General features: G+C 39.5%; 1 protein-coding gene across 1 annotated transcript; it reads right to left on the bottom strand.

Moving 5' to 3' along the window:
* Positions 1 to 17: 17 nt before the first annotated feature.
* Positions 18 to 17,535, bottom strand: SYNGR4 (synaptogyrin 4). Its single transcript, XM_035134614.2, has 4 exons — positions 17,440 to 17,535; positions 15,715 to 15,952; positions 10,017 to 10,153; positions 18 to 236 (listed from the first exon to the last, which is right to left on the bottom strand). The coding sequence occupies exons 1-4, from the start codon at positions 17,533 to 17,535 to the stop codon at positions 18 to 20; spliced, it is 690 nt and encodes a 229-aa protein (XP_034990505.1).
* Between the last annotated feature and the right edge of the window lie 937 nt (positions 17,536 to 18,472).

Here is an 18,472-nt window from a genome sequence, read left to right as displayed (position 1 = left end):
GTGAAATTAATAATTGCCTAGTCATCAGTATTCATTAATGTCAGCCGGTGGGGTACAGGAGTGGATGGGTAGGAGGCTACACCCACATTTTCAGGGTAACCCATATTGTTGGGAAGGGAAGTGCTAGTGGAAGATGAAAGTGTGGTCAATGCAACAGATCCTTCATCCAAGGTCCGCTTGTAAGGAACAGGTGGCTCAGCCTGCAGGTTTTTCAGAGCCACATAGGCCAGGTACACCTGTGGGAGAGAATAGGTGGTGGATCAGGCACTTGTATGCAACTGTGAAAATGGCACAAACTATTTAGAGAGCAAGTGAAGGGCAATGGTTAGCTCCAGAAGATGTGGATTAAAACCACAGCACAGTTATGGACTTGAGATGTATTGGCCTTTAGAAAGTAACTATTGTGAGGACAATATGGTGCAAGACATTAAGTGTTCAACCAATTGGGAACATTGACTGCAGCACTATCAAATTCAACATGTATGCAAAAAGAAAATTGCCAAAAATGTCCAGCAAAGTAATATTTGACTTCAAAGAAGAAATGTCTTTAAAAGGAGGGTAAAAAGAAAGTTGAAGCAAAAGTCAAGAAAGTTTGACCTCTCCAAAGCACTTGAGAGTTTATACAAATCTTCAACAATAAAAGCTTGGCTCAAATGCATATACTACAAAAGTACCAATAACTTCAAGAAGATGGTTAACAAACAGAATCATGAAAGTCATTAGCCACAGGAAAGCTTCCTTCTGAAAATGAAAGTGTTGCCCAATTGTGGAGAATGAAAAGGAAGACAAACTGACAAAAGAAATGCAAGTAGACAATAAGGGATGGGGTGGGGAAAATAATTTGACGGACATGACTGAATATTGATCCCAACAATAACAAATGCTTTAAATACATCAGAAGCAGGATACCAATTACGGAGGCAGCTGAACCTCAGGATGATGGGGGTTGGAGGTATGCTTCAGTAGGATAAGCAGCTGATGAAGAATAATTTTTTGTATCTGGCTTTTCAGAGGAAATTCTATCCGTCTTAAGATATCTTTAAAAATCAAATGTAGAAGTACTGATTTTGTAACTGGTCCCTAAGATTGGCTTCCATACTGGAGGATTGGAAATTGGCCATTTTAACACCATTTTTTTAAAAAAAGGGTGAGGGTGTGGGGGAGAGGGAATCTGGGAAATTACAAGGTTAATATGTTTTGGGGAAATTGCTGGAAAGCATTATTAAAGATAAAATTATCAAGCATATTGAATAACAAGTTGAAGAGTTAACATGATTTCTGCAAAGGTAAGTCCTAGCTCACTGATCTTTTGGAGTTATTTGTGCCGACAAGAAAATATTTATGGGGATACCAGTGCTCATTGTATACTTGGATTTTCAGGTTTTAAGACGTTCTTCACTGAAAGCTCCAGAGTAAACTTTGCAGTCAGGGGACTTGTTCAGTTATGAATTTGTAACTAGTTAAGGAACAGGAAATAGGATAGGAATAAATGGACAGGTCTCACGGAGAGATGTAGAAAGCCCCCAAGGATCTGTATTGAGACCAGTACTTTTTAACTTGTGTATAAATAACCTGGAGATAGGGGTGAACAGTGAAGTAGTCAAGTTGTGGATGACACCAAATTGCTCAGAATGGTAAAAACAGATCCAAAATGCGCTCTCCAGGCCTGGTGACTGGGCATCAGAATGGCAAGCACAGTTCAATGCAAGCAACTATATAGTGATTCACATTCAAACAAAAAAATATAAACTGGCAATGACTTACCAGGAAAGACATATTGGGGTCATGATGATAGCTTTCTGAACTAAACAGCCTTAAAAAGGTAACCTTTATTCCTGAGGGAGTTGCTGCAACTTTAGGACCCCCTAGTCTTTGCCCCTTCCCCCTTTTCTAGCTTTACAATATCCTTTTTGAGATGTGGTAGCTAGAAATCTACACAATATTCCAGCTGGGGAAAAGGTAGTATATGCCAGGAATCATTAGGAAAAGGACAAAACACCTCCCTACTAATATTTTAATGCTACACTTGAATATTGTATATATTTCTGGTCGCTGCATCTCAAAAAGTATACTGTATTGTAGAGGTGGAAAAGAGCAAGTAAGAGAAGGCATGAGAGAAGTGTATAAAATTATGCATGGTATGAAGAAAGTTGTTTGAGTTTTAAATCCTTTATATGCTAGTATCTGAGGTCACCCGATTAAGCTGAATTGTTCAGGATAGAGCAAAGTACTTGTTCATACAATGCAAAAACTCTGGAATTTATTACCACAAGATGTGATGGCATCTAAATTAATGTCTTTAAAATGAGATTACAGGAATTCATATTGTTGACCACTGTGGGAAATGGGTTAGATAAGTCATTTGTCTCATCCAACAGAGTGCTTATATTCTTGGGGAACTGGCAAGCAGGTTTTGGGAGATGAAGGAAGCTTGGAAGGGATGTGTGGGTGAGCCTTGAGGAAGTAAACAGTTGAGCAAGGCAAATATCAGAATACAAAATGGTATTCTAGTACAGTGTTTGTGTTAGGTAAGCAAGAGAACAGCTGTACTATTTTGCTTCTCAATAAGCATACAGTACAGTGGAACCTTGGTTTATGAACACCTCGGTTTACAAATTTTTGGTTTACAAATGCTGCGGACCCATCTGGAACGGATTAATTCACTTTCCATTACTTTCAATGGGAAAGTTCGCTTCAGTTTATGAACAGACTTCCGGAACCAATTACACCCATACTTCGGGTTAAGTACGCTTCAGTTTAAGTACTCCGCGGACCGTCTGGAACAGATTAATCCACTTTCCATTACATTGCATGGGAAACTTCGCTTCAGTTTATGAACGCTTCAGTTCATGAACAGACTTCCGGAACCAATTGTGTTCATAAACCGAGGTACCACTGTATTAGAATTTTGGGGGAAGGACTCGGACTTCGGGAGCAGAATCATGGCTGATTAGACGTCTCCTGTCAAAACTCCATCAACAGTGATAATTAGATGGTGATTAATGATAGCCATTGGGGAAACAGAGATTAATTTCCAATGCTATGGAAGGGCTGCTGTCTCATCATGGGACCAAGGAACCTTCAAGTAACCTGGGCAGGTAAGTGACCAGGGAGTGGAAGAATCAAAATATTGCCCAAACACCACTTAATAACCCTAGGGATCAGTCCCTAGGGCAAAGATCAGTTAAACCTCCCTTTCTTCAATCACTTCTGAAACTGCTATAAATTATGACAAGTTTGCTGGTTAAAAGGCACATCTGAAATAAGACCCTACTGCTGGCTTAAGAAGAGGCAGCACTAGAGGGCTGAAAATAAAATAGAACAAAAAGCATGATTTAAACATACTTACCCAAGAAAGTTTTTAAATTTGGACTAAAATTAGAGGGAAAAGCTATTAAGCCTCTGGCAACACATGGAAAAAGAATGTAAGAAGAGGAAATGGAAGTAGAATAGAAAACCATGGCCAATGGAAAATGTAATTGGAATATACAGATCTGGGTGTGAATTAATGATAAGTACAGTAAATAACTATGGATCATTGTCTCAATATATGGACACAGCGAATAGATTATTGAGGGAATAAAGATCGAGTTATTGTTTTTCAGTATTGGAGGTAAAGTTGTTATGTTGGACTGGAGGAAGACTATTGGTGACTTTTATCTGTAATAGTAATTGGAGAAACTCTTTTAGACATTTTGTGTGAAGAAAAAATCAATGCATTCCAGATGTCCAGACTAGAAGACTGTGAAAACATCACCTATTAGAAGGAGGAACAGTTAGATACCAGCCTGGAGTAAACATTTTGAGTACTTTGAATGACTCTTATACATACAACTGACAGTTGGAAAATTGGAAGTCCTATTTATTTCTTTATCTTCTATTCCTTTACTATTTTCTCATTCTTTTATTACTTTTATCTTTTTGTTACTTTTTCTTAGGGTTTTCGTATGTCCTCTTTTTCATGGGTATGTAAAGTGAGAGTCATCATAGCGATCCATAGTTAAAAGTAGAAGTTGGCAAATGTGTCCTGTTTTTTGCTCTTCAAAATATGGCAACCCCATTATTTGCTTTGCTTTTGCTTCTTGTTGTCTACTCTGGGTTAAGGAGGGGATTGCAAGCAGATGACCGTGATGGATGGTTGGTGAAGGACCCTGTGTGAAAGGCAGGGAAGGAAGATCTCCCAGGGTAGAAGGCTGGGAGAAGAGAGGGAAACCAGGTGAGAGCTGGGAGGGTTTACCTCTTTCTGTGTTGAACAAGAGTTAAGATCTACCTGTGAGAGAGGACTTTGCATTCTTCTTTTTCTTTAGGTTTGTTTTTTAATGTAGTGTATTACAATGAGTATTAATAAAATCTTCTGCAAAAAAAAAACCCTGAAGCATTTCTTCTGGGAATTTTGACAAACAATTTCCCTAAAGATAAAATAAGCCTACAGTATTTCTCTATGCTACATCAGCAGCAAGAGTATTGGTGGCTAAATATTGGAAGGAGGAACCCATACCCATCAAAAAGGAATGGTTGTGTAAACTGAGCGAGTACTTTGAACTCGCGAAGCTGACAGATATAATAAGAGACAAGTCAAATAAGACAGTTAAGAAAGAATGGGAGTACTTAAATAAATATCTGATGAGTCAAGGTTCAGCAGTGAAGATCTGGCTGTGTCTAGAATAACCCTGCAAAGGTAAAAAGCTCCCTGGTACCAAGATGAGGGATGTACTGAAATATAGATAAGTTGGGTTTAATTAGGAATAATGAACTGTTGTGAGACTGATGGAAGGCCAAAGAACAAGAATATCAAAAATGAAATACCTAAGAAGTGTTAGCTTCTTAGTTCTTAGTAAAACAGACGATATGTAAGAGGTAACTGTTTAAAGTGTATGTATTTGGTTTGCAAAGTCTTAGTTTAATAATGAATGAAGTAACGCTATTCCATCTATGATTTTTTTCTTACCTTCATTAAGATTTAATTGTATTACTGTAGTTTATGTAATTTATTTAAATTTCTTTTCTTTTTTGTTATTTGTAACCTTTTAAAATCTTTTTTCTTTTCACGTTTAAAATTTTTGATTTGTATGTATTTGCAATATAACTCAATAAAAAGTATTAATAAAATCTTATAAAAATATGCAAATTTGATTTTTCTTGGAAAACAAATATTTTAAAATGAAATTTTATATTTCCACTGTAAAAGATTCAAAATGGGGAACTCTGTTTTCAGTGTTTTGGTAACTGTCCTTAAATCTACTGGTATCCTCATTATTGATTAAAAAAACCTGACTGCAAATCCTCCAGTTTCTCACTGCAGTTGTAAAATACGACTTTGGTCAAAGGTGTGCTTTCTGCAAATTCTACTTAGTGGGCTGCTACCGTTAGCAGAGGGAATTCAATTGCCCTATGCTTGACAGGGGGTCAGGTTAGACATTACCAATGGTCCCTGCTGGAGTTAAAATCTTTGTTAGCTGCTCAGCCTTCCAGATCTAACAAACTCCAGCCGCAGGCTGGACTGGGTCTTGAATTGCTTGGGCTCATTCTGTGCCAGATTGTAAATTAAGGCCTGCTGCAACTGCTCCTATATGAAGGCTCCTCCTGATTAATTCTACAGCTTGTTGATGGGAAGTGTGAGTCACTCAGTTCCACAAGGAATGAAGGAATAAACATGCACCAAAGAGCTCAGTCCTGAGGCAGTTTTCTTCACTACTAAAATTGGTAGAAATGTATTGAGCCCTCAAGACTAAAGCAGAGTAGGCAAGTGCTTTCTACAGTGGTACCTCGGTTTGCGACCGCAATCCATTCCGCGGAGGCGGTCGCTCCCCGAAGGTATGCTTCTGCGCGTGCGCGAAGCGCCAATAGAGCACTTCTGCACACGCACGCGCTGCACAGATCGCATCTGTGCATCCGACGCCGCGGAACCTGGATGTAAACACTTCCGGGTCCACGGCGGTCACTCGCCGAAGCGGGTCGCAAACAGAGGTAGACGTAAACCGAGGTTTGACTGTATTCTCTTTATGTGCTCGGAACACTAGGCACCCCATATGTACACTCTATCAGGCTTAGAGTATGGGCTGGATTCCCTTAATTATGAACCAGAAACTTCAGGTACCAGCAGCAAGGAACAGTTTCCTAATCAAAGTGACCCAAACTGTTCTACCTGCATCATAATTTTAGTTATTATATGTACAGTACATATACTTGCTATATATCTTTTGGAAGGATTAGTTGCCTATGATATTCCTCCTAATCTTCTAGGGCCACAAATAACAAATTTTCTAGATCCAAGTTTTTGGAGAACCCCTAGAGAATACTTCTGAGTGACTTCAACATCCAAGCGAAGGCTACTGTTGAGCTGGCATGGGACTCTCTCACAACCATGAGGCTACCTCAAATGACCACTGGTCCAACATACTGGACAGGACACACCCTTGAAGTTGTCTTTCCCCCGTGTGATTTGAGGGATGGTCTGAAGGTAGGATGGGGTGCACAATGCACTCTCTTGCCATGGTTGGACCATTATTTGGTGAAGTTGGACTGGTAGCAGCAATTTCCCCCTGCAAGGGTAGTGGGTCCATTCAGATGGCCCGTTCTCAGATAATGATGAACATTGGTTGGGGGAAGGGTTTCTGTTAGAGATAGAGGTTTGGAAGAGAGATCCATACTTTCTTGTGAGCACAATGGCGATTGCTCAAAGCACATTAAAACTTGGTTATATTTGAAAGATGCAGGCTTTATAAATCCATTTTAGAGAGATTCTGTTCTCTTGGTTTTTGTTCAACTGGGAACCATGGATCACATGGCTTCTTGCTTGTTCCAGAAAGCAGAAAGAGAAAGTGGGGGGGGGGAGAAATGGGGCTAAGCTCTACCCCCACTGGCAACTTGAGCTCAGGTTAACCCTTTCATGAATGCAAGTGTGAGTCAGTAACTGTATATTACAATAATTCTTCTTCTTTGACAAGCACACACATACTTCAGAGAAAGGACCCGGCAAATGGCATTAAGATAGCACCTGGCTCATACAACACAATTAATTGTGAAAACTGCATTCTGCAGAAAAGTTACAAACCAATCTTTCTCCCATGCACTGAGACACATTTGTGAGCTTGAGATTATGTAAAGTGATGTCTGTGGCCCATTCCATATCCCTTCACATATACAGGGGAATCCCTACTTATGCAGGGTTCTATTCCTTGCCCATAAATCAAGAAATATCAATAGCAGCATTTTTGGTTTTCAAAAAGATTTGATTTGTAAGTTATCTGCCAAGTAAAGGAATGACAGTGATCCACCTTTCTTAAATCCATAGATACAGCTATCTCAGACAACAAATCAAATCCTAAAACAAGTCTTGGTGTAACCAGATGGGCTGCATTTAACATTAAAAATCATAATCAAATTGTGGCCAATAGTGTTGCCTTCAAATACAGAAGATAATGCCTATTTAAATGCCTGCATTCTTTAGCAACTAAACAACCAACAATGCAGTGGATGGGATGAAAGATGTAGCTTTGTAGTAGACTTGGGCCTGGAGTTTAACAAACCCTGATTGAATCAAGAAACATAGCCAGCTTGCCTGGGACTATTCAAAGAAAGGCAGCTTCAGACCTGAGATGGCTTGCTATGGCTGACATCCACAAAAGGGGCAGATTCCACCTCTGTGATCGAACTAATGACAGAAAATTGCAGGAATCATGTGTTTCATGATTTTATCTAGACCATGTAGTTGTAAAATGTGGTAACTATATAGGTTGTATGAGCTATAGTTGCACCTTCTGCAAAATTTGTTTTTGCAGATAATTAACAACTCATTATTGCACTATTGTATTATACTCTCATAACTGTATGCTAATGGAACATTTTTTTAAAAAAAACAACTTTCTTGTAGGTATTATGCACTGTACACTGAAGTTCATTCTTGATCCTGATTCTTTAAAACTGTATTAAGGTAAAGGGACCCCTGACCATTAGGTCCAGTCGTGACCGACTCTGGGGTTGCGCGCTCATCTCGCATTATTGGCCAAGGGAGCCGGCGTACAGCTTCCAGGTCATGTGGCCAGCATGACAAAGCCGCTTCTGGCAAACCAGAGCAGCACATGGAAACGCCGTTTACCTTCCCGCTATAGCGGTTCCTATTTATCTACTTGCATTTTGACGTGCTTTCGAACTGCTAGGTTGGCAGGAGCTGGGACCAAGCAACGGGAGCTCACCCCGTCACAGGGATTCGAACCGCCGACCTTCTGATCAGCAAGCCCTAGGCTCAGTGGTTTAACCACAGCGCCACCTGGGTCTCACTTATTTGAAAAATGAAAGTTTTCAATGAAGGTTTCATTTATTTATTTATTTATTACTTGCAAGTGGTGCCATGTTTAATGCCATTCCAAGGTATTTTAATTTTATGGCCAATTTATGGTGCATTTAACCCCAAAGCTGGATTGAAACAGTAAATCTTGCTATCAACTAAGAGCTAAAAGAAAATGGTGCTACTGTTGCTGTGGCTATAATTCACCAGCTACTCTAGCCATATTCAGCAGTGCGTTTCTATTAGCAACACTTGTAATTACGGTAAGTACAGTACTCCATCTCTAACCAAATGATTCTGCGGGAGGAAATGTCAAGAAAGATTAGCTTCTTTACATTGTCTTGGTGGCCAGTGGCAGAAACTTGGAACTTTCTGACCTGCATAATCCTAATATGTTTTTGCTTCAAGATTTTATTCTTGGATTAACTTTGCTAACAATCTATTTGTCTTGTTTCTTTCATTTGCTATTCCTGTCAATGAACTGCTAATCTGAATTGTCTGCTCTATGGTTCTAAAAATGTCAATGTTACCAAAAGCTGACGTTAGACCAACACACACTAAACTACTCTTTTTTCTTTCATTTCCTGGGAATAATTTGAAATGTTCTTCTGCCACTGTAAATCAATTTGACAGCCATTCTAATGCACAAACTCTAAACTGAGTGCATTTAAGCAGTAATACAGCGCTAGTTTGCCTTATTCCAGTTTTAGTATACCTGTATATGCTTAAAGGGATTAGGCCTTGCACTCCATGAAGTACTATGTGCAACATTTTCACATGTTTTACACTGCCATATGCCAAACACACCAGCCACCACTGCAGAGAACACCTTTGGATGACACACACACCTGTCTCAGAGAAGCACTTCTGCTGCCAAGGACCCACAACTGGAGGCTGCAATTAGCAAAAGACAACTGGCCTGGCCTAGGCCTGACTCTGCCCTGAGCTCACTTTCTCAGTATTAACTGAACTTTGACTAGCCACTTACCTTTCCTCCCCAGAAAGGACTTGTAAAGGTGAAACTTGGAAAATTTTAATATCGTCGAAAAGTGCATATATTTCAGTAACACAACTTAAAAGGTGAAACCAATATATGAGATACATGCATGACATGCAAAGCAAGATATGTCAAGCCTTTATTTATTGTAGTTGTAATTATTTGTCGTTAGGCAGGTCAATTATAAATAGAATGTAGTAGCGATGTTTATTTTTGTATTATTGTAACTATTTGTTTTATTACTGTGGAATTTCCAAAAGAAAGCATTTGTAAAAATAAAAAGTAATAAGTTGCATTACTGAAATAAATGCACTTTTCAACAATATTCTAATTTTCCAAGTTTCACCTGTATGTCTTGTTATATGCTGCTTCATGCCAGCTAAAAAGTAGCTTCACTGCCTGTTTCTTGATTTGTAATCAAACACTCTCTGATTAAAAAAAAAACGTGTACATGCTAAAGAGGATTAGGCTTATCATACGACATTTCAGAAAAATAAATAACATTCACTATATAGAAGGAAAAATACTGCCCCTTATGGCATCACCCTCATCTCCTTAAATAACTAGGGTATGTGCCACCTGCTTCTTCGAAGGGATCAACGTTGGCTTTGATAAGATGGGTTTGTCTTTTCTATTGACACTCTGCAGGGAGGGACACCCCCCCTTATTGTGGCTGACTCAGCAGGTTTTCTTGTTACTCTGAAATAAAAGGGGAGTACTTTACTGACTCACCCAGCATGGAACGGAGAGGACTGCAAAGGTGATGCTGGTTCGGGCAGCACCAGCTCCCAGCAGGTAGTGGCTTGTCGATCTGATCCACTGATTGGCTAGGAAGCAGAACCCAACAAACCACAGGCATGTCCAGATAACTGAGGAGAAAACAAGAGGTTAGAATGTGATACAAACAGTTAAAAACTCAAATGAAGCTTCATTTTAGAGCAGGACTTTTTGTGTTAACTGGTGAATAAGATAATATAAGGTTCAGTAGCCTCTAGTGTCCACCGTACTGCTCTGTTCTTTCTAACTGATAAAAGTTCTCTGGATAGCTTTGCTGTAAAATATAGCAAATGTAGGGTTGTCATATTTTGAAGAGCAAAAAGAGGACACATTTGCCAACTTCTACTTTTAACTATGGCTCACTATGACGACTCTACTCATTAAAAGAGTGTGTGTCCTGGAAAAAGAGGACATATGGCAACCCTAACAAATGGGCAATGTAACCCCAATTTTAAAAAAGGAATCCAGAGAGGACCAGGGAAATTACAACTGGTTAGGCTAACATCTTTTTCAGAAAAACTGGTAGAAAATATTATTAAAGATCGCATATAAAAAACAAGTGTTGCCAAAGAAGAACAAGCATGGCTTTCATAAATGTAAGTTCCCTCTAACCAACATTTTAGAGTTCTTTAAGAAGTCAATAAGCATATGGATAGAGATGATTTATTTATTTATGTAATTTCATTTTATATATTGCTTGATTGTAAAACAAAAACAACACACAAAGCTGTTTGAGGTTTGTCAAGTAGACATTGTGTACAAAAACCTTTTGTTAAAGTCCCTCACCAAGTAAGCTTAGCAATAAGCAGACTGTAAGACCTGTTTGGATCAGTAGGAACATGACATGGAGAGCAAGAATAAATGGATAGTTTTATCATTGAAGGGATGTATAAAGTAGGATCCCCAAAAAGTTACACTGGGACTGGTGCTTTTTAACTTATTCATAAATGAACTGCAGTTAGAGGCTAGCAGTGAAAGTGGCCCCATTTGCTGATGACACACAATTGTTCAGAGTAGTAAGAGCAAAAATGGATTATAAGGAGATCCAAAATAATATCTCCAAATTCTCTGAATGGTGTAATGGTTAAAGTGTAGAGCTATGAACTGGGAGAGCAGGGTTAAAATCCCCACTCAGCCATGAAGCTCACTGGGTAACCTTGGGCCAGTCACTGCCTCTCAGCCTAACCTACCTCACAGGGTTGTTGTGAGGATGAAATGGGGAGGAGGAGAGCCATGTTCACCATTTTGAGCTCCCTGGAAGAAAAAGGTGGTATATAAATGTAATAAATAATATAATAACTAAATAAATATTAACATGGCAATTCAAAGTAAAGTAGTTTAAGTGATGCACACTGGGACAAAAATCCTTACTTCACGTAAAGATGTATGGAAACTGAATTGGTGGTGACTGGTAACTGACCAGGAAAGAGATCTTCAGAGTAATGATGAACAGCTCAATGAAAATGTCACCTCAGTGTTCAGTAGCTGTGAAAAAGGCACATTCCATGTTGGGGATCATTAGGAAATGGATTGAAAATAAAATCATAACTATTATATGTAGTGCTGTGATACAAGTGTGACCACACTCTGAATATTATGTAAAGTTCTGCTTGGTGCACTGCAAAAAGTATATTCCAGTGTTGGAAAAGCTTTGGGCAACCAAAACTATCATGAGGCTTGAAAAACTCTCCTGTAAGGGAAAGTTAAAATTTTTAAGACTGTTTAGTTTTAAAAAGGTATGGGGGACATGATAGAGATGTATAAAATTATGCATTACATGAAGAAAGTGGATAGAGAGAAGTCCCCCACCCCATAAGACTGAAACCTACCGGTAAAGTCATCCAATGAAACTGAATGTAGGAAGATTCAGCAGGACAAACAAAAGGAAGTATTTTTTTTTTACATATCTCATAGTGTGCTTCACTACCACAAAATGTAGAAATGGCCACTAACTTCAATGGCTTTTGAAGAGGTTTAGACAAATAAGACCTCTATCAATGGCTACTAGCCATGGCGACTGAACTACCTGCATTATCAGGGGCAGCATGCCTCTGAATATCAGCTGCTAGAGAGCACAAGGTAGGAGAGCACAGCTGCACTCATATCCTGCTTGTGGGATTCCCATAGGCTGGCTACTGTGAGACCAGGGTACTGGATTAGATGGGCCTTTTATTTGTTCCAGCTGACTCTTGCTATATTCCAAAATCTGACCAATCTCATAGTGAGAAATTGAGAAGGTGGCTCTAAACTGCAGAAGCAGCAGCATTATAGCAGCTTCAGAACTAAGTCAGCAAAGTCTAAATTTAATAAAAGCTCCTGCATTCATGGATAAACCAACTGCCTTCAGGGATCAGAAGGGCAATCCTTCCCTAAAACAAACACTGCACAATTGACAGGTGTATTAAAAGGAGCTTTTGCCTTTGTAGCTGATGAACAATAAGGGAGAAAAGGAAAGCTGCCAGATTGCATCAGCCAAACATCCTATCTCAAATAAGACTTGTGCCAGATGTTTTAGCGGCAAGAGCCCCATAATAAGCAGGTGTGGGATAATCTGGCCTCTACTAATCTTTAATTATTAGAGATATGGCTTTAAACACAGAGGCAAAATAATGTATTGCTCTTCCTCACAAATTTGGTAGTATTATCTATTGCACTCCTGAGAAAATCACCGAAACACCTGACCTTTCTTTTCCTGGATTTTATATTTGCATAGTAAAATGTATTTCCTTTTGATGTGGTTTAACTATGCTACCTTTCCATTTCAGTGAACTCAACTTTATTCTTTGGTTCTGAGATAAAGAAACTATGCTAGATTTGTACTGGCACAGAACAACATATAGGGCAAAAGTAATTAATTCGACCAATATATATTCTAGGGATAAAGAGGGCCTAAAATGAATGCCCAGTGGGGTGGGAAGGCAGTGTACTAAATAGCTTAATCTGACAGAAGTTGTGGAGATCTTTGACAGGCAGTACAGATGGAAGGCAAAAAAAAAAGAAAAACACCACGGGGGGAAAAAAACAGATGAGATGGCTCAGTGGCATTTCTGGAGCTGTATTGAGCACTGATGAGTTGCCAAAAGCCAGGGCCTGAAAAATGTTTCATTCAGATATATAATGCCAACTCATTGCCCTACTTGAAGCACTCATTTTCTGTGATCATGCTTGTCCAATAAGTCTGACAGCAACAGATAAGACAGCATGTGGAAATGACAGCATTTTGTATGGAACTGGTATTTTCTTATTGTTTCCTTGTCTGTCTCCATGTTTTGTCTGTTGTCTTTTGTGAGCTCCCCAGCACAGGGATTGGCTCATTAAGAAATGAAACAACAGGCAGAGGTACAAGAAGGCAGTATACTCAATCAGTATAAAAGGCAGTCAGTGTGCCCAGCAGCAGCATGGATCAGCAGCGTAGATTCTTTCACATATTTTAAAGGAACCTTTTGTAGTACATGGGCAACCTTTGGGAACAATTGTGAGTGGGGACAAAGGCAAAAAGTGGCCAAAGTAACGTATGTGACTCTTCCCTTGCCTTTGTACAATAGGCCACATTTCAACCACACACAAGTCAACTATTTACACATATACATGCCTCTCTACCCACCATCCAGGCAAGTGAAAAGCACTATAGGTTCATGGACACGCATTCTAGCCAGGCAAAAACACTTGAGGGTGCAGAACAGGGCCAGTGAGGGTTGTGGCTTGGATTTGGCTCCCTGGCCTTAGGTTTCCCACCCACTAAGACCATTTATTCATCCAGCTCCAGATTTCTACTAGCAGCTCTCTAGGGTTTCACAAAGGTACTCCTCCCCTTCCCTGCCTGAATATGATGGCAGAGTACCTCAATCTCCTGCAGATGTAGTTAAGCTTTGACATGCAATTCTGATAATTCTGTGTGGGAGTGGGGAAAAGTGGAAACCTGTGCAAAAAAAAAATGCTGCTAGGGCATAGCTGCCAAGTTTTCCCTTTTCTCGCGAGGAAGCCTATTCAGCATAAGGGAAAATCCCTGTAAAAAAGGGATAACTTGGCAGCTATGTGCTAGGGTAAGGCAAATATGTGAGGGACTGTTATTAAAGAGATGGGGAAAGGAGTATAAGACAACTGTGGTAGTGGGGTATTTTAATTTTTTGTTTAATGTATCTCTTGTGTGTTTCTGTTTATTTGGTTGTAAGTTGCTTTGAGTTGCATTTGAAAAACTAACCAATAAATCCAGTTATAGTTGGATCTCCACTAGCACCTTGAGGAGACATAGCCATTTTTCCATGCCCTTGACAATCAGATTCTTGAAGACTGCAGAGCTTTAGCTTTCAGTATTCTGAGGTAACTTTTCTGAGCAGCTGGTTATTAACCACTGGTGATTAGCACTCCCTGCCAGAGGTTGCTTATAGATGAATTAGTTATTGATAATTCATCCTGATTTGTTTGCATAACGTTTGTGGAGATGTTACACAAAGTCCGGTTTATTGAGCATTCATTCTGATGTGTTTGCAGGGAGGTTATAGTGCTGTATCAAGCAATTGTTACCTCACGTTTTCTAGTTCATTTTCCCATCACTTCCATTAACCCAGAAAGTTTTGGATTTTTTTCAAAAGCAGGTTTACTCATAAGAGCACAAAATCCATTTTACTTGCACAAACTGAATTTGTAGATATGCAAGTGAATCCCACTGCAAAATAGCAACCATCTGGAAGTTCATTGTCGCAAAGCAGACAGGACTGAAAATGGTAGATGATCTCTCACCAAACAAATAAGCTTGAAGGTATTTTACAGGCATCCCCAAACTTCGGCCCTCCAGATGTTTTGGACTACAATTCCCATCATCCCTGACCACTGGTCCTGTTAGCTAGGGATCATGGGAGTTGTAGGCCAAAACATCTGGAGGGCCGCAGTTTGGGGGTGCCTGGTATTTTATATAGCCTTGTCTACCCAGAAAATGGAAGGAGTAACCCACCCATGGAAAGCTTCTGCTTCTTATGGAAAATGTGTATGTACATAGTTAGTTAGTTATTGTTACGGTTCTCGATCAGCATACACATACAGTATATACATAAAACAATCAAAAATACAATCTAAAATACATATTGATACATACTACATATTGATAAAAGTGAATATAGAATAATTTGGATCTTGTTTTTTTTCTTTTCCTCCTCACTAAGGTGGTCTTAGATAAGCCCCCTCCCTCTGCACTTTTAACAGCAAGGGGACCCAAAGCAGGGTCTCTGGAGCAGATTTCAATAACTGAGTTGATTTATATAGGAAACAAGCTACAGTGCCTTCAGAATGGCATCTTGTAATTAGGTCTGTCACTTTGGCTCCACCACCTTGGCAGTTGGGACAGGTAAAGCAGAGTACCAAACACTATCAACTGGCAAAGAGCTGCAGTGGGATAAGTGGGAAAGCAACTGAGGCTGATACATTAGGGAAACTGCTGGCTGGTTTGCTGAGACACAACAATAAGTGGTGGTAGGAGGTACAGTAAATAATGGCCACAGTGATGTAAGCTAGTTTTGGGACACAACAGGGGTTAGAATACAGTATATTATTATGCTGGCTTTGCATCTGGTTGTGTCAGGGCTTCACCAATCTATTAATCACATACTGTATATCAAAACTCTATCCTATGGCTTTGGAAGAAAGGAAGTCAACTCACTGGAGAAGGTAACATCCAGGACAAGGATGGTATATTTGAACTTGTGAGTTGTAATGGAAGGTTCATAGGCATCAAAACCCAAAAAGAGAAGACACTGGAGGAAAGCGAGTATGCCAACTGTGATGCCGTAGCAGCAGGCTGTCCCATTATCATTTAAAACACAGTGTAGTTGGGAAGAATTTGTCAGGTTCTGATAACCTTCAGTCACCAAGGAGGCAAAGATAGTCAGGGATAAAACCTGGAAAGGGTGAAAGCAAGAAAGAGTTAAGTATGATTGTTGTTGAGATACCATATTATGTATCAGTAAAACTCTTGCCTATACATGTATTTACAATCAACCCTCTCCAATAATCAAATCCCATAGTGTATGCATTGAGATGAAGATGAATAAGTCTAGTTTTCTGCTCTTCCTATCCATGGCCCACATGTATCTCAAGTTAAAGTCTCAGGTTCTCAGCAGACTTGGGCAGTTTTTGCTTACATTTTTTGAAAATAATCATGCTGTTCATATAAAGCTTTTGAATTTAGAGACAAATCCAAAACATACTACACTGTCTAGATGCCAGGGGCTGGTTACTATTTAAAAAACCAAAATAGCAATGGAAGTAGTACCAACATCACTCTTACTAATAGCATAGAAAATATACAAAAGTCAGAGATTTGTATAAACTTCTTACACAAACCGAAACTATCATGGGGAACACACATACCGGTAGGCTTAGCCAAGGGGGGCAGCTGCTCCCCCTAAGTAAAACAATAGAAATACCGCACCTAACTAACTGACCAATCACATCAGTTCTACCCCCAAAAAAGTCCTCCCCCCTGCAAAAAAAAAACCCTGGCTACGCCCATGGAAACACAATTGGTAGATAACTCTGCTTCATATAATGGAAATTGTACTGTAAATGAAGTTGATGGAAGAACATGGGCTACATTTGCATGGTTTAGTGCAACTTGAATGAGACTTAGCAAACCCGAGTGAAAAACCAGACTCCTGTACTGTATTCCCCCACAGCTGAGGAAAGAGCTGCCAAGTACAGTATCAGTTTCACTGAATCTTGGCTTAGTGTTGTGTACAAATAAGGAATTCTGATTTAAAACAAACCCCAGCTAGTTTAGTAAATCAGTTTCATAACCTATGATTTGAAGTTAATTTATTTAGAAATTGACCAGTGTGTTTGAAATCAGGACTCCTAGTTCATACCTCATGCTAAACTGAGATTCAATAAGACAGAAAATAATATCAGCAGCTCCCTTGCTCCTATCCATGTGAGAGCTGTGAGACACTTGCATTCAGTGCTTCAGTCAAGCTTGCAGATGCTCCTCCATGTAGAGGCAATCTAGTCATGGGGTTAGGAAAAGCTGCCCTGCTTATAAAACCAAAGAGCTGGATCTTAGTTGGTAACAAAAATTGTGTACATCTTTTGTATAGATGGATGGTGTGTGTGTGTGAGTGCAAGTTGGTGTTGGTGCATTTTACACTTGCATATTCCACAGGTATAGGGCAACCTTTGCATAAATGCCCCAGAAAGTGTCTGGTGATGTCCAAACAATGCATGTTGTACTGGGATATGTTCTTTGGAATTTCATAGTTTGTAATAGAAAAAAAAAAGATGGTAATTCTGGAAGCATTGTTTTGATTCAAAACCAAATCAACGTTGAAATATGATCCTGAATTTAGAAGTCATTGGAACCGGTATTTGATTTTGTTGTACTTTTTCTCACCCCTGCCAGAATCCGAGCAATGATCTGAGGTCTTATGAAGAAGTGCACCAGGTCATGGTCTGAGAATTCCCGCAAAGTTGTAATCACTTTCCTCATTCTGTAGTTTCCTTTTTGTCACTAGAACAAAACTGGATTTTGAGAGCTGCTGGAAACAGAAGTTGGGAAACATGAAATAGATTAGAAAAGAAGCATGAGGCAGGAAAACACTATTACAGTAAGTTTCTACCTACCAACACCTGAAAATTCAAAAGTAGTATATCAAGGCATCTTTCCGAGACCTACAAGGGTCTCCCCCAATCACCAAACTCTAAGGCAGGCATCCCCAAACTTCGGCCCTCCAGATGTTTTGGACTACAATTCCCATCTTCCCCGACCACTGGTCCTGCTAGCTGGGGATCATGGGAGTTGTAGGCCAAAACATCCGGAGGGCCGCAGTTTGGGGATGCCTGCTCTAAAGTATCTGACCAGTCATGCCAAAAGCACTGTAAAGCCAATAAAATTAACTTAATAAATTTATCTACATCTGTTTAGATTAGAATTTAACAAGAAGCAAAGCAAATGTATAATCTTAACTGATAATGTAGTTGAAGTTTTGTAAAGATTAAATTGATTGGGTGGTTCAGTTCAGGCAATGCTTCATTTGCTTTTTTAAAAGCCCATAATATTGGTTGGGAAACCTTAATGAAGCAATAAGTAATAGTGCATTGGGATGAGACAGACCAGAATTAAATTTAATTGCCAAATATATATATATGTATTTTGCCCTGAAATTGCAGTAGTGAGAAATTTGCATTGTTATTTTTCAATGAGAACTATGGAGTTTTATTATAGATCTTGGGAAGGATTCACCTAACCAGGCCCTTAGCGGAAATCCTGTGCAAGAGCTTCCAGTAGAACAGCAAGGCTATCCCTTCTCCCCTCCCCTCCACCCCCTGAAATTGGTTCCGGGGAAGTTAAGGAGAACCCCCAGAACAACACACAGAAGAATGGGGGGTGGAGGTGTTGCACAGATGGAATTGACTGGAAAAGCACG

This window comes from Zootoca vivipara, chromosome 13 (assembly GCF_963506605.1).
Source record: "Zootoca vivipara chromosome 13, rZooViv1.1, whole genome shotgun sequence".
Taxonomy (NCBI): Eukaryota; Metazoa; Chordata; class Lepidosauria; order Squamata; family Lacertidae; genus Zootoca; species Zootoca vivipara.
This window is presented reverse-complemented; position numbering and strand designations above follow the sequence as displayed.

What these genes read in the sequence shown, in the direction of transcription:
- SYNGR4 (XM_035134614.2), bottom strand. Translation starts at nt 17,535, where the DNA reads ATGAGGAAAGTGATTACAACTTTGCGGGAATTCTCAGACCATGACCTG. An exon ending in TTGCTCGGATTCTGGCAGGG is followed by an intron (nt 15,953 to 17,439) that starts GTGAGAAAAAGT and finishes CACCCTTTCCAG; the next exon opens with GTTTTATCCCTGACTATCTT. An exon ending in CCTGGATGTTACCTTCTCCA is followed by an intron (nt 10,154 to 15,714) that starts GTGAGTTGACTT and finishes TTTTCTCCTCAG; the next exon opens with TTATCTGGACATGCCTGTGG.